We start from the raw sequence: 17,263 nt of genomic DNA, 5'->3' as shown, positions 1-17,263 counted from the left end.
AAGAGGAAACCATTACTGATAATCAGTTTGAGTCTCATCTTGCATTTCAACTCCTACAAAGGGATCACATAGCAGCACACACTGAAAAAAATGTGCACACTTTTAGGTCCCCTAAAATTCCTTGTCAAAATACCAGGAAGAATCCCATAGAACCCATCAGCTGGCCAAATATCAAAGGCAGTAAACCTGGTGATGATAAACTGGATCTATTTGTAGGGTCATTTCACACAACCTGCAAACAGAGACACTCCTTTTACCACTTTTGGAAGACTTACTTGGAGACTTAGAATAACTTTATTGCCATTTTGAATGTACACTAATCGGCAAACATTAAAATGAAATTTTGTTGCCTACGGCGCTCAAAGAGTCTCCACCTCTAATATACACTACACAAACATGACAAGATAAATAAATACATATAAAATTATGCATGTACCCACATAAATTATATGACACAGAGAAAAAACACAGTCTAGTCTGGATATATACACGTGCATGGCGAGAAAAACGAATCTTATGAATTTACTAGATGGATTGCCTAGGGAACAAAGCTGGAAGTCCTGCTAGAAATACTTCAAAACCTCCTCCCAGAGGGGAGCAACAGAAACGGACTATAAAGTGGGTGTGTGGGGTCTCTGACAATGCTTTGAACCCCATGTATCTAGCGCTTATAAGCAGTATCCTGAATGACGGGAAGCAAGCTTCCTATAATCTTCTCCGCTGTCCTTACCACTCTCTGTATGGGCTTTCTATCTGAGGCGCTGCTGCCCCCAAACTAAACAGTGATGTAGTTGTTTAAAATGCTCTCAATCGTGCCTCTGTAAAACATGGCCAGGATAGAAGGAGAAAAATGTGCTCTCCTCATCCGATGCAGGAAATGCAGGGGATGGCTTGCATCCTTCACGTGTGGAGAGAGCAGTTCAGATGGTTAGTTATCTGCACCCCCAGTTATTTAATACTGTTGACTACCTCTACAGCTGCGTCCTTGATACTAAGTGGTGTATGACCAGCTCTTTCAGCATTCTTCATGATTCATTTTTGGACTCATTCCTGACCCATCATGGAATTTCCCAGATAATACCTATAAAATGCCTTCTTGGTGGTGGCCCCAAACCTGTAGGACAACTTACCCGCCAGCTATTAAATTCATACAGGTAGTCTTCAAGTTACGACCGTAAAAGTCATAAGTCATGATGCTTGTAAAGGGGGTCAGTTACATGTCTGACCTGACCCGCTTTGCCTCATCAAAGTTCACAGCCCCTAGAGCCAAGCAAACTGTTTTGGCACCTAAGGTGGAAAACTTCACAGGTCCAACTCTGCTTTCTGACCTGTGAAAATGCAACGAGAAAAGATTCCATAAATAACAGTGACTTTTATGGACATCCCTAATCAGCTACTGTCCCTCAAACTTTGGCAACTGTCAAGCTGAGTACAAGTCAACTCAGGAATTTTGAGATTCTGTCTAGGTGATGGACGTGAACACTCAAGAAAGGCTTCCTTGCCCACAAAGCCATTTGAGTACCCTGACTTATGGTGTTACATATGCACACGCAAGAAAGTGCATGCAATGTATTTAATGGGTATGTAGTATAGGTCAAGGGGATACGGTGGCTCAGTGGCTAAGATGCTGAGCTTTTCGATCAGAAAGTTTGGCGGTTTGAATCCCTAGCACTGTGTAACAGAGCGAGCTCCCGTTACTTGTCTCAGCTTCTGCCAACGTAGCAGTTCAAAAACATGTAAAAATGTAAGTAGAAAAATAGGAACCACCTTTGGTAGGAAGGTAACAGCATTCCATGTGCCTTGGGCATTCGGTCATGCCAGCCACATGACCACGGAATTGTCATCAGACAGTGCTGGCTCTTCGGCTTTGAAACGGAGATGAGCACCTCCCTTTAGACATAGCACATATGTGCGAGGGGAACCTTTACCTTCAGTGTTCCTCAACTTTAGCAACTTTTAGACAGGTGGACTTCAACTCCCCGAATTCTTCAGCCGGCAGCAGCAGGTTTAAACTGCCATGAGTACAGGAAACTATTCAACTGCTTAATGGGTTTCACCTTAGCTTGCAGTCAAAAGTTGTACAGGTAGTCCTTGATTTACGATCACAAGTGAGTCCAAAATTTCCATTGCTAAGCAAGACAGATAAATGAATTTCCCCTTGTTTTATTATCTTTCTTGCTACTCCTGATTTAAACAGACACACATACTTGAATTGAACTACTTATTAGGGGCGCACGATTAACCCCAAATTATAATACGTGTATCAGTTGCAACTGTGACACATCACCGCCATCTGCTTCCTAGCCAAAAGCTTGCTTTCCTTCTGGGTCAAAGGAAAAGCTTCTTAACCGAGGAAATGTAATCTTTTCAGCTTCCTGAATCATGCTTTTTAATCAGGCGCTTCCAAGCAGATGACACCTGGCTCTTTACTATAATCAAGAGCTGGTTATAATTATGGAGAATTCTGGGAGTTGAAATCCACCGCTCTTAAAGCTGCCCAGGTTGGACACCCCTGGCTTAAATAGACATGGGTGGTGTTATTTTCCTGGTACTCCACCCTGTAATATCACACATCTTCCTGCCTATAGTATTTTGAAGGGACGCGGTGGCTCAGTGGCTAAGATGCTGAGCTTGATGATCAGAAAGGTCGGCAGTTCGGCAGTTCGAATCCCTAGTGCCACCTAACGGAGTGAGCTCCCGTTAATTGTCCCAGCTTCTGCCAACCTAGCAGTTTGAAAGCACATAAAAAAATGCAAGTAGAAAAATAGGAACCACCTTTAGTGGGAGTGTAACAGCATTCCATGTGCCTTTGGCATTGCCGGCCACATGACCATGGAGACATCTTCGGGCAGCTCTGGCTCTTTGGCTTTGAAACAGAGATGAACACCGCCTCCTAGAGTCAGGAACAACTAGCATGCATGTGTGTGGGAACCTTTACCTTTACATAGTATTTTGTGGCCTGAGTAGTTCCTTCTCATCTTCTGGCATTTATTTTCCACAAGCCATGCAGAGTGTTGGATGGTATAGGCAGATGCCTTCAGAGTTGTGTCTTTCCCAGGTCTACTAGGCTGAGAAACTATTAAAAGGCTTTTCAAGACTTGCCCTTATTTCTTCATGGGCTTGCAGGAAAGTTTCCCTTGAGGATCGTCCTTCAGGGCAGGGAAGATGCTCCCACAGATCCTCCCACGTGACATTATTAACACATAAGGAACACACCCTTGTTTCTCCTGAGGTCATGTGGTGGTGGCTTTGGACCAACTGCTCCCTCTGCTGGCCAGACGTAGCACAGAGGCACAATGAGGGTTTTCAAAAGGACTAAGTGGGCATGAATGGATTGATCCGTTTTACTCAAGATCTCGTTTTGGGGATAATTTCAGCATCATTGTTTCTCATTTTGATACTTTGGAAAAACTGTTAAGCTTGGCATATTGGACTTCAGTTTTTTTTTAATATATTAAAATTGCGATGCCTGTTGGGATGAGCATCAAACAAGTATTTTAATTCACAATTTGCCTGATGCATTTTTTTCCCTGGCAATTTTTTTTAAACAGAATCCAGATTTCCCTAGAATACTTTTGGGTAAACTGAATTCAAACTCTGAGAACTGTTCATGTCGGAGAAATGAATCCTGATCATAGACATTCTCTGGTTTCTTTTCATATTGTAAAAGTCTTTCCCCTTTTACTAAAGATTGCCCTGCCCATAGAAGAACAATTTTTTTTCAGCCAAACCATCTTGGGCCATCTTTCCTAGCGAGCTACTTTTTTTCCCCTTTCCTGGAATTTAATTTTATATTTCTGTGAGGGAACTTTCTAAAGCCAGGGGTCTCCAACCTTGGCAACTTTAAGCCTGGCAAACTTCAATTCCCAGAATTCCCCAGCCAGCTTTGCAGGGATCGCCAACCTTGGCAATTTTAAGCCTGGTGGACTTCAACTCCAAGCAAAGCTGTCTGGGGAATTCTGGGAGTTGAAGTCCGCCAGGCTTAAAGTTGCCAAGATTGGAGACCCCTGTTCTAAAGTATACCCTACCTGTACCTGGAAGCTGTATCTTCCTTCTCCTCTTCCTTGCCAGCACTAACATCTTCCTTTCTTCACCTTTTTGTCTTGCCTTGTCATTCCAGGCTGGCACAGTCCCGAACCAACCCACAAGTCCTTGACATCAGCCTGACATCTCAAGACATCCAAAGTGCTCAAATCCTCTCACCGGTTGACTGGGACAAAGTAGATTCCACAATGGAGACCGAAAAAGATGACCAACTCTTTGAGTTCTGACATCTTTTTTTTTGTTTCCCTTGATAAGCTTTTTTTCTCCTCAAGTAAGATAACCTCTAAGAACCTGATGCACTGTATTCTGCTGACTGTAACTGGAAAAGGTTAATGAAAAGAAAAGAGGCCCCAAAGCCTTGATTTGGTTTAGGTAGGAGTCATGTTGACGCCCTTCAACTTTTGACCAAAGTTTTACTTCAGCTTTTCCCCCCAAGTGTCTTCCAGATATATTAGGACTATAGCAATGGTCGGCAACCTTAAAAACTCAAAGAGCCACAAAGGTCCTAACCAGAAGCCCCCCCATTCAATTCTGGAGCGGGCTGGAAGTTCAGTTCCCCCACCATAGAGTCTCCTCCTAGGAGTGTCCTTTTTCATCTGCCAACTGGAAGTCCAGCTCCCCCACCATAGAGTCTCCTCCCAGCGCAGTGCCTTTTTTCATCTGCCGACTGGAAGTCTGGTTCCCCCACCATAGAGTCTCCTCCTAGCACGGTTACTTTTTTCATCTGCCGACTGGAAGTCTGGTTTCCCCACCATAGAGTCTCCTCCTAGCAGTGTCCTTTTTCCTCTACCTGTCCTAACCGAAAGCACCATCAATTGTGGAGCCAACGGGAAAACCCAACCCCTTGCCATAGAGTCTCTTCCTGGCACTCCATGCATTCGCCCCACCCCCAACCAGAAGCTCCTCTCAAAATTGTGGCACCAACTGGCAACAGGGAGCTGCAGCAGAGGGATGAAAGAACCACATGCGGCTCCAGAGCCACGGGTTGCTGACCCCTGGACTCTAGGAAGCGTTATCTGGCAGATGCCAAATTGGGGAGATTGTTTGAGATATACTTTTAAAACAGCTTTTTATGTATGACCTTTTTGGGGTCTTTGCTTTTATGGAGACGACAAGGTGCTCCTTGAGTAGATTTATTCGAGACTCTTTCAGATTTGCATCTATTATGGAGATGATGTAGCATCATGTACTTTAACATTATACATTGGACAGTTTTGCCCCTTGGGATTGCCTGCGATAAGCATTCATGACAGTTGTGTTCCGTGAAGGACGCAAGATCTCCTTAGCAATATCAGAACTTTCAGATATTTTTATTTCAGAAGAGCTGAACTAGCTGGAGTGGACTGGAGAAGTAATGTTGGGCTCCTTAGAACAGAGCTGAGAGTAGCTACCCAGCTGTTAGACATGGCAAAGCTAAAGAAGGATCTTGACTGGATTCAAGAGTGAAGTCATTCAAAGCATTTGAATGTCCTTGGCCATCCTCCGAGTGAGCCTCTTCTTACATCCTTTGTAGTTCAAATCATCACTTCTTTTTCCAGCTGCTTCTGCATCTTAACAGTCACCTTGCTATTATTTCTCAGCCGTAACATTAGGTAGCAGCCCATTGTTACCTTGAGCAGCTCTCACTTTTAGCTTACTTCACATAAGCAGGATGCTACAAGCTTTGGGCATTGTCTTACAAAAGTTGGCGGAAATGATGACCACCTCACTCAGAGGCAACAATTCCTGGTGTCCTAATCCGGTTGATGGCATCCCACGGCAGCTGAGAGCCCAGGAACTCCCAAGATAACATCTGGCCGAAGGCTGAAGGCAACCACCCAAACATAAAAAATGGAACCAAACTGAGCTTTATTCAGGTAGCGTTGGGGCAGCTGTGAATGTGACTAGTTGGAGTAATGAACACTCTTCCTTATCTCAACATGTCTGATAAGAATCTCTTCCGCAGGTCAGCCTCTGGTCTTGTTTCACTCTATTTTCCCTCCAGGAAAAGGTAAAAGGTTTCCCAGTCAGTATTGTCCAACTTTAGGGCACGGTGCTCATTTCCATTTCTTAGCTGAGGAAGCTAGAGTTGTCCAAAGACAATTTCTGTGATCATATGGCCAGCATGGCTACATCCCAAAGGCACACGGAATACTGTTAACCTTCCCACCAAAGTGATTGAGGCATTTTTATCTTAGTAGAAGGACTCAGCTCTTATGATGACCAGCAGGAGTTGAAAACTGTGTGCCAAAATTCAGAGAATGGTTGCATTTTCGCTAAATCATAGGCTTGTATGATTTAGCACCTAAGAGCCAAGGTGGCACAGTGGTTAGAGTGCACTACTGCAGTCTACTTCAGCTGACTGCTAGCTGCAGTTTAGCAGTTCAAATCTCACCAGGCTCCAGGTTGGCTCAGCCTTCCATCCATCCAAGGTGGTAAAATGAGGACCCAGATTGTTGGGGTCAATAGGCTGACTCTGTAAACTGCTTAGAGAGGGCTGTAAAAGCACTGTGAAGTGGTATATAAGTCAAAGTGCTATTGCTATATTCAGCTGAAGTTTTAGACCAGTGTTTCTCAACTTTGGTACATTGAAGATGAGTGAACTTCAACTCCCAGGATCCTCAGCAATATCTGTGCTGGCTGTGGAATTCCGGGGCTGAAGTCCATATACCTGGAAATTGCAAAGCTTGGGAAATCCTATATTAGACCCTAGGTGGATGAGTTACCCAATGAAATAGTTTTAAAGAAACTCTTTTCTTAATATACAGGTAGTCTGTACTTAATGATGGTAATTGGGACTAGTATTTCTGATGCTAAGTGATGTGTTTGTAAAGTCTCACGCCATGTGACCTTGTCACTTAGTGATGGAAATTCCAGCACTTCTGATTGCTGTTGTTAAGCAAAGGCAAAGACTGAGACCGACATAAGTATGAGGACTGGCCATTTCTACCACTTATTCAGCACGACCATAAGTTCAAATGGTTGTCGAACAAGCGATAGTTAAACAGGAGAAGATGCTTTTGAGTTAGCCATTTATCACGGCACACTCATTTTTCACGTGTTGAGAAACTGGAGGAAGGAAGGGGCGTTCAGATACAAGGCTGCTTCTCTGCAGCCTTGCAAAAGTGACGATGATTCGTGCCCTTTTTTTATAAAAATGCAATTACATTTTATAAACAGATTTGCATTTTAATTAATTAAAAATATTTTTATATATACAAAGAGACAAGCGCACCTTTGACGAACTGGAAGTATTTTGCGGAATTACTTTTCACCTCATTCCTGAGTGGATGATCTGATCCGGGATGCAGGTGTGGGATTCTACCGGTTTGGGCCAGTTTGGGTGAACCAGTTCACTCTGGCTTTCGGCTCAGCCTGCCCACCTGCCCCTCTGCTATACTCACCGACTGTATTTTTCAGAGTATAAGACGCACCTTTTTCCCTCAAAAAAGAGGCTGAAAATCTGGGTGCGACTTATACACTGAATACAGCATTTTTTTTGCTTCCCGATACCCCGCCCCTTCACCAAAATGGCCGTGCAGCGCCTTTAGGTGGCTTGCAGAGTGCTCCTGGGGGTTGGGGAGGGTAGAAAGTTTGCCCGCCACCCCCCAGCTCCCAGGAGCACTCCTAATGCCCTTTTTTGACAAAAAACGGGCCCATTTTTGCAAAAAATTGGCTGTTTTTTGCTCGTTTTTCACTCCCCCCAGAACACTCTACAAGCCTCCTAAGGGCTATCCATGCCCTTTTTTTGGGAAAAAAAAAAAACTGGGCCATTTTTGGGTGGTTTGCAGAGTGCAAAAACTTTTTTAAAAATTTGCCTCTTCAAAACCTTGGTGCGTCTTATACTCCAGTGCATCTTATACTCTGAAAAATACGGTATATTCCCTTCTCTGAAGCCCAGCTGACAGGTGCAGCAGAGTGGTTTGCTGCACCTCAGCTGTTTTCCTCCCCAGCAGTAATGCGGAAGTTAACTTCTTTGTGCTTGCATGCGCACGCCCAGCGAACTGGTTGTTAAACCGGTAGGGTCCCATCCCTGTCCAGGAGGTTGGTAGTTGAGAGAACGGAAGGCAGTTATGTGATGCTGGCAAAGGCAGAAACACAAGAGAGAATTTGTATGTTTGAGAGAGAGGAAGTGGGGGCAGTTGCGATACAAAGGACAACCATAGAAAAGAACCTACCGCCATTCCAAGTCTTCAAAAGCAAGATTTTGTCTTTGTTTTCTTCCTCTGCCAAGTTGAGATCATAGCCGGCACACTGGGCATTTTGGAAATGGGACAAAAAGAAGCAAAACTGAGCGGAAAATAATGCAGGTAGTCCTCAACATATAACCCTTTGTTTAGTGACTGTTTGAAGTTGCAACGGCACTGAAAGAAAAGCGACTTGCGATCGGTCTTCACACTTGATGATCGTTGCGGCATCCCCAGGGTCACCGGATCAAAACCGGGCTTGGGTTTATGACAGTGGCAGCTTCCCAGATGGCTTCCAATGAGCAAAGTCAGAGGTGGCGACGGAAACCAGATTTGCTTAACGACCACATGATTTACTTAAGAACTTCAGGGATCTGCTTGACAACTGTGTCAAACAAAAATGTCATGAAATAAAGCACGGCTCACTTAGCAATCGCCTTGCTTAGCAACAGAAATTCTGGCTGGCCCCAACGGTGGCCTCAAGTCTACCTGTATTTCTTTCCAAAGGAATATAAAGCAGCTGTTAGATAACATTCCTAAAAATGAGCTTTTCCAGAACTGCAGTAAAATGATCACTGTCGCCTCTCATGCTGGCAAGGCTGATGAGCAATTCCCCCCCCCCCCCCATCTACTATCGGGGAAAATCTCAGAAAATGTAGATACTTTTTAGGTGACAGCGGTCCTTGTGTTTCTTTATCTCCTTAAACCCTTTTTTTCATTTTGCCTTGATTAATTGGGTTGTGCCCAAGTATTTAACCCTGAAAGATGTCAATCTAGATTTTGGAAGCACACAGAAGGGGGGAGGGGTTGGCTTTAAAGTGTAAAAGAAATATTAACTATGCTTGCATATATGATTTTCTTCCCTCTCTCACTGACCTGCAACCCTGTGAAAAAGGTGTTCTCCCACCTAATTTCTCATTTCATATTCTGGAATTAGAAAAGCAAATAATGGGAAAATCAGGATTACTGCTATTAAAAGATTACATTTAACAGTGATTTTTGGATAACGGAATAATCACCGTTTCTCATATTGGTGACCTTGTGGGAAATATACTAAGCCATAATTGGCTTTTGAAATGCTAATGTTCCTTCCTGATGGGGACATAAATGCACTTTTTAATATGCCTGTAAACAGTACATTTTTGAATCCAAAGTTCTGCTTAGGGGCTGGTAGATAATTGAACCCGAAGCCACGCAGTTTGGAATTTTGCCCCTTAGATATGGATGGAAATCACTGTTTTTCAGTCTTGCCAACCTTCAGATGTGTGGACCTCAACGTATCTGAAAGTGGCTAAGGCTGAGAAGCACTGATCTCAGAAAACCTAGAGGAGAAGCCTTCAAAGTTCCTCCAGGATGCAAAAAATTAGATTTTTGCAATGCAGCCTTACCTCCACTCCAGGTGATGCAAACCATTTCTGTTTTGGATGACATTTAAAGCATCTCTATTGTTGCTAAGCTGCATCATCTTCTGAGCAAAGCTAGCTGTAATTTCATGCCCCAGATTGATACTTGGCTGTCTCAGTGGCCTCAATGAAGACATCACTTCTGAGGCAGGAGGAATGTGACTGCCATATAGTGGTCATGCTAACAAGTAAATCTGTTCTGACCCAGGCTTCCTTAGAAAGCAAGAAGCAAAGTCTTGGTCCCAACAAAACCTCTTTTATTTACACGACTGTGAATTCCTTTCATTCACAGCCAGCAAGGCTTGGCAAACAGTTTGTCAGAGGAATGTTTATCCACACGCACCTTATCTCATTTGGAGAGCTTCCAGACAACAGGTTTCCAAACACAGGACAAAGCAAAACTTGACCCAGAGTCTCTTATAATCACAACCAGAACTTTCCACTCTTGACATGACCAAATGAACGAATTGTTTCCTGCAAAAGCCCACTCCTCATTCACTCCTCTTTTGTTTCCTATGGGAGGGGCCAATCACCTCCAAGGTATGGCTTTACTCCTAAGTTGACGCTGCTTTCTTAGTTGTTCTTGCCTTCTGGCAGCTCTGCGCATGCGCACACTGGGAACAGGCTCCAGTTGTTCTTCTGCCTCACTGCTGTCTCTGCCTCCCACACAGAGCCCTCGTCTGAGCTTTCCTCAAACCCCAGGACTGGCCCCTTTTCCTCCCCAACCTCCTCACTGTCTGACTCTGCTGCCAGCTCCTCTGGCCATTGGTGGGTCACAACACATTCAAATCCCAACCTGTAGTGAAATGTCTAGCAGAGACATTGTGGCTCCAATCTATACCTTCCTTTGCAGGTAGTCCTAGACATACAACTATAACCAAAATTTCCACAAGTGTTGTTAAGTGGATTTTGCCCCATTTTGTGACCTTTCCTGCCACAGTTGTTAAGTGAATCATGGCAGTTGCTAAGTTAATAACCTGGTTGTTAAGTGAATCTGGCTTCCCCACTGACTTTGCTTGTCAGAAGGTGGCAAAAGATAATCTCATAACTCTGGGACACTGCAACTGTCATAAATACATGCCAGTTGCCAAGCGCCTGAATTTTGGTCACATGACCATGGGGATGCTGCAACGGTCACTAAGCAAATGATTGTAAGTTGAGGACTACCTGTGCTTTGGGCACAAGCCTGAAGTGGTACATATGTTCTCATCTCGGATCTCATTTCTTTGAATGTGGTGTGGTCTTAAGAGAAAGGAAGTTGTGATCGTTCTCAAAATTGTCGAAAGAAAGTTTCCTCTCCAGGTGAATTTTCATTCCTCTATTCAGTTTTTCAAAGCTTATATGATATACATAATATGCCTGTGTATTTAAACAAACATATGCTGTAAAAAGTACTTACTGCTGCTGAGAAAATAAAATTTGTACTTATTTTCCACATGGACGTGAATGTTGATTGATTTTCTTTCTCCTGCTTGGTGCTAGAAAACCCGAAACATCACAAACTAAATAGTAATTAACCAAAGCCTGAAATCCAATCGAACATGCAGTCCGTGGAGATTAATTTGCACCTTCACTCTTGACTTTTAAGAAGCATCTGAAAACCTTCCTTTGAAGTCCACTGGGGAACAAGGATGGCCATTTTTAAGTCTCTTCTTAATGATCTTTATCGACATCACTTTTTAGACTGTACAGTAAGATAGCTGTTGAGCTTCTGGTGCATCACAGGTGTGTAAGGGAGAGCAGTATAAACAACGATCCATTAATAAATGAAAGAATGAAGTAGCTCTGTAAAGTTGGAAGTTACAAACATTGAAGAGCCATGGTGGCGCAGCAGTTAGAGTGCAGTACTGCAGGCTACTTCTGCTGACTGCCGGCTGCTAGCAGTTCAAGTCGCACAGACTCAAGGTTGACTCGTCCTTCCATCCTTCCGAGATGGGTAAATGGAGGACCCAAATTGTTGGGGGCAAGAGGCTGACTGTAAACCGCTTAGAGTGGGCACTGTGAAGCGGTATATAAGTCTAAGTGCCATTGCCATGGTTGTTCCGAAATTTGTTACTGTTTGACATTTAATTGACACTGAAAAAAGTTACTTATGACTGGTTCTCACGCTTAAAATCATTGCAATACCCCCGTGATTACATGATTAAAATTTGGATGTTTGGCATCCAGTGTAAATGTATGATGGTTGTTGCATCCCAGCCAGCTTACAAAAAGCAAAATCAATGGGAAAACCTGGATTGCAAAGTTGAACCTCTACTTTTTCTGGTTTAGCCTGTATTTGACATTTGCATTGTGTTTTGTTAGATATGTACTGCATGCTTAAATGAGGCAACATAAATAGATCATGAAGTCTACATAACAGCCTTCCCCACAGGCACATGTCAAATGGGCAGCATCTTTTGGGCTACAGGTAAGTCTCGATTAGTGTTGATAATGAATCCTGCAAAAATTCAAATTTGCACAATTCGAAGTGATATTTCAATGGAAACTAGGGTAATTGGTTTTTTTACCTGATGGACACAGGCAATGAAAATGGTTAAATTTTTATGTTTAATAATGAAATATAACAAAGATTAAAAGAATATACTTGCAACTTACATGTATTTTTGAACAAAGTCATAAAGTAATTATAGAAGGCAAAATTAAAAAAAAACATTATTTCTATCTTCTAGATAGATTTCATAAATATTTAAAATAAGTGAACAAAGGACAAGCAAAATCCAAAATGTATCTGCTGTCTCCTGTATTCTACTGTAGTTCTTCAAAACGAACCTCTCATTTGTTTGAGCTTTCCTTGAGCATAATTTCCCCCCACCCTTCTTTTTGCAAACGTGACCATTAGCCTGAAAATGCCAACAGCAACTGCTTACCTGCTAGCCTCACATTAACTGAATTTTGACTTGTGTTAAGTGCAATCTGGTATCAATATATTTTACTTATCAAGGTTATACGTTGCCCAGTGACTCTGGATGGTTTACAGATAGAATTGGGCTAAATTGAATATGGCACTATTTGAACTTGCCATAATTGTGATCTAGCTGCACTGCTTATCTTTCCTATTCCATTCCTCCTGTTTTCTTTTTGCAAGAGGAAGGGAGAAGCAAAAACTGCAGGTAGTCCTTGACTCACAACAGTTCGTTTAGTGACCATTTGAAGTTACACCAGCACTGAAAAAAGTAACTTATAATTGCTTTTCGTACTTACGACCATTGCAGCATCCCCATAGTTACATGATCAAAATTCAGAGGCATGGCAACTAGCTCATATTTATGATTGTTGCAGTGTCCTGGGATTATGTGATCTTCATTTGCAGCCTTCTGATGAGCGGAATCAGTGGGGAAGCTATCTTCACTTAACAACCATGTTGCTAACATAACATCTGCAGGGATTGACTTAACAAATGTGTCAAGAAAGGTTGTAAAATGGGACAAAGCTCACTTAACCAGAGCCAAGGTGGCGCAGTGGTTAAATGCAGCACTGCAGGCTACTGCTAGATCAGCAGGTCAGCGGTTCAAATCTCACCGGCTCAGGGTTGACTCAGCCTTCCATCCTTCCGAGGTGGGTAAAATGAGGACCCAGATTGTTGGGGGCAATATGCTGACTCTCTGTAAACCGCTTAGAGAGGCCTGAAAGGCCTATGAAGCGGTATATAAGTCTACTGCTATTAACAAATGTCTCACTTAGCAACATAAATTCTGAGCTCAATTTCATAAGTCAAGAACTGTGTGTGTGGGGGGGGTTAATATTGAGGATACAAGTAGTCCTCAACTTACAACCATGCATTTAGTGATCACCCAGAGTTACAATGGCACTAAAAAAAGTGACTTATGACACCTGCATCATCGCCAGAGTCACACGATCAAAATTTGATTACTTGGCAACCAGCATGTACTTAAGACAGGTTCATGAGATCACAATTTGCAACCTTCCCAGTTGAATTCTGAGAGGCAAAATCAGTGAGGGCAATTCATTAAACAACTGCACTGATTGGCTTTGAACCCTGACAAAAACGGTCATAAAATCGAGAGCAGTTCACTTCACACCCTCCTTGCCTATCAACGGAAACTGGGGTCATAACTTGAGGACTATCTGTAATGCATTTTATTACAATCCAACTTCTAACATTTATCTTACTCCATCCACTCCACTTTCTTTTTTGAATAACAGGAGGGGAAGAAGCGAGGAAAGTAATTTTTTTTAATTATTGGGGATAATGCGTTTCATTACCTCTGCAGTCAGAAACATTTCCTTGAAGTGAGAATCTATTCTCTCCCCCTCCTTCCTCTCCCCCTCTTGTTCCCTTTCAATGGAGCTGAATTCTGAACAGGCCAAATTAACCAAACCATACTATTTTGACTGTGCTGTATCAGTGTAGAATAGGTCTTAAAAGCTAATTTTACTATTTAAATAGGCTGCTCCAGTCTAAGGATACGTTTCAAATGAATACTAAACATCTCCAGACCAGCCTCATGAATAAGTGATGTTGGTGACTGTGGAACAAATTGATCTTTCAATTTTGATTTGACCTTTTGCAAGTTTCTGGGTTGAAATTTTAGAATCCCAATATGCTGTCTCTTATAGACCCTGAGCAAATCCTCTCCTTATTGATCTATGTATTTATCTTGCTGCAACTTTTCTCAGCCAGTAATAAATTAAAGATTGTACAGATTAAAAGGGGGGAAGCCCACCACCAACCAATCCAAACCCATCCAATCTAAAAAGGAATTTGATGAAAGTTTGTAAGTCCTGCCAAGATGGGAGAAAAAAAAAGTAGAATGGGAGTTTCAAATTAAAAGCTGGTTCTCAACAAATAGTCCCCTATGTGCTACATCAGGAGTGTCAAACTCCAAGGCCTGCGGGTTGGATCCGGCCTGCTGGATGCCTAGATCTGGCCTACGGAGCCACCCTAGAAACAGAGAAGGACTGGTCTGCAGTGCCTCTGCCAGCGAAAATGCAGCTAGGTGGGGTGCATGTCCTAACCCGCCCAAGGTCTGCTTTCGCTGGCAGAAGGCTGCAGGAGGCTATCGCGGCTGAAAATGGATGTCAAGCTGGCCACAACGCAATCCTGATGCGGCCCTCAATGAAATGGAGTTTGACACCTCTGTAATACATATATTTTGTCAGGAGAATTGTCATTGACTTTTAACTGTTTTGGGCAATGGTGGGATTCAAAATTTTTTACTATTGGTTCTCATCTCCGTTTCAAAGCCGAAGAGCCAGCGCTGCCTGAAGACATCTCCGTGGTCATATGGCCAGCATGACTAAACGCTGAAGGTGCACAGAACGCTGTTCCCTTCCCACCAAAGGTGGTTCCTCTTTTTCTACTTGCATTTTTACGTGCTTTCGAACTGCTAGGTTGGCAGAAGCTGAGACAAGTAACGGGAGCTCACTCCATTATGCAGCGCTAGGGATTCAAACTGCTGAACTGCCAACCTTTCTGATCGACAAGCTCAGCATCTTAGCCACTGAGCCACTGTATCCCCTGTGTCCTAACTGTCATCCAATTCAGGGGTCCCCAACCCTCGGTGGACTGATACTGGGCCGCAGTATGTCAGCAACTGGGCCGCACAAACAAGCCAAGCCCCATCCACAGGATGCAGGCAGCATGTGAAACCACACCCGCTCCAGTCTGCAGAAAAACCCCTCTCCACAGAACTGGTCCTTGATGTCCAACAGGTTGGGGGCCACTGAAGCACTCAAGCAAATCTGTACAAGTGTGGAGACTCTAGAAAGAGTGCAGAGAAGCACAACAATGATGATTAGAGGGATGGAAGCTAAAACATATGAGGAACAAGAACTGGGTATGCCTAGTTTGATGAAAAGAAGGACTAGGGGAAACATGATAGCAGTATTCCAATATCTCAAGGGCTTCCACAAAGAAGAGGGAGTCAAACTATTCTCCAGGGCACCTGAGAGTAGAACAAGAAGCAATGGGTGGAAACTAGTCAAGGAGAGAATGAACCTAGAACTAAGGAGAAATTTCCTGACAGTTAGAACAACTAATCAGTGGAACAGCTTGCCTCCAGAAGTTGTGAATGCCCCAACACTGGAAGTCTTTAAGAAGATATTGGATAGCCATTTGTCTGAAATGGTATAGGGTTTCCTGCCTAGGCAGGGGGTTGGACTAGAAGACCTCCAAGGTCCCTTCCAATTCTGCTATTGCATTGTATAAGTAATCCTCTACTTATACCCACGATAGAGACCAACATTTCTCCTGCTAAGCGAAACCGTTGTGAATGGAGTCTTGCCCCATTTTATGACCTTTGTTGCCACAGTTGTGAAGTGAATCACAGCAGTTGTTACGTTAGTAATTACATTTGCTAAGGGAATCTGGCTTCCCCATTGGTTTTGCTTGTCAGAAGATCAGAAAATATGATCACCTGGCCCCAGGACACTGCGACCGTCATAAATATGAGTCAGTTGCCAAGCATATGAATTTTGATCACATGAACACATGCTACAAAGATTCTAAGTATGACAAATGGTCATGTCACTTTTTCAGTGCCATTTTTGTTTTGTTTTTCTTTGTGGTTTATTATCCTTCTCCCAAAGGACTCAGGGCGGCGTACAACATTAAAAAAAACACATATTACAAAGGTTAAAGAGGAAATTAAATAAAGTATCCAAAAACAAACCCAATTAATATTAACAATAAAAATTTAAAAATTAGATTAAAATTAACAATTAAATTAATCCTATATTTTATTTTATTCAGGCCAGGCTGGCTTGCTGGAAAAGCCAACGTTTTAGGGTGCGTCGGAAGGACCAGAGGTCGGGGATTATGCGAAGCTCTGGAGGCAGCTCATTCCAGAGGGAAGGCACTCCCACAGAGAAGGCTCTCCCCCTGGGGGTCGCTAGCCGACACTGTCTGGCTGATGGCACCTTGAGGAGGCCAACTCTGTGGGATCGCACTGGATGGTGGGAAGCTACTGGTGGCAGTAAGTGGTCTTGCAGGTACCCTGGGCCTAAGCCATGGAGCGCTTTAAAGGTCATAATTAGTACCTTGAATCGCACCCGGTAACCAGTGCAGGCCACCTAAAAGTAGTAGTAGTAGTTTAGTAGTAGTAGTAGTAGTAGTTTATTGGTCTTGTATGCCGCCCACCTCCGAAGGACTCCGGGCAGCTTACAATAACAAGGGAAGGGGGATAAATAGACAAAACAACACTTTAAAATACACAACATTCATAGTTACCGTGGGGCTGGGTACTTCAACAGCCCCCCGGCCTGCTGGAGCAGCCAGGACTTAGTGGCTTTGCGGAAGGCCGGGAGAGTAGTAAGGGTCCGGATCTCCACAGGGAGGTCGTTCCAAAGGGCTGGAGCTGCAACAGAGAAGGCTCTCCCCCGGGGAGTCGCCAGCCGACATTGGCTGGCACATGGAATCCGGAGAAGGCCTAGTCTGTGAGATCTGATCGGTCTATGGGAGGTAATTGGCAGGAGGCGGTCTCTCAGGTACCCAGGTCCGATGCCATGTAGGGCTTTATAAGTAACAACTAGCACCTTGAAGCGGGTCCGGAGACTAATGGGTAGCCAGTGCAGCTCGCAGAGGATAGGTGTAACGTGGGTGTACCTCGCTCGCACAGCTGCGTTCTGGACTAGCTGAAGTCTTCGAACACTCTTCAAGGGCAGCCCCATGTAGAGCGCGTTACAGTA

At 43.6% G+C, this 17,263-nt stretch overlaps 1 protein-coding gene across 1 annotated transcript in view; it reads left to right on the top strand.

Annotated features, from left to right (window-relative positions):
- The window catches only part of LDLRAP1 (low density lipoprotein receptor adaptor protein 1), a 97,283-nt gene extending 92,703 nt beyond the window's left edge, over positions 1–4,580 (top strand). The window contains exon 9 of the mRNA XM_032228459.1: positions 4,121–4,580. Within this exon, the coding sequence (XP_032084350.1) occupies positions 4,121–4,271 (151 nt within the window). The 3' untranslated portion in view covers positions 4,272–4,580. The remainder of the gene's footprint in view (positions 1–4,120) is intronic.
- Positions 4,581–17,263: the final 12,683 nt, after the last annotated feature.

This window comes from Thamnophis elegans, chromosome 12, assembly GCF_009769535.1.
Source record: "Thamnophis elegans isolate rThaEle1 chromosome 12, rThaEle1.pri, whole genome shotgun sequence".
Taxonomy (NCBI): Eukaryota; Metazoa; Chordata; class Lepidosauria; order Squamata; family Colubridae; genus Thamnophis; species Thamnophis elegans.
Note: the sequence above shows the minus strand (reverse complement) of the source record. Positions and strands in the feature narration are given on the sequence as shown.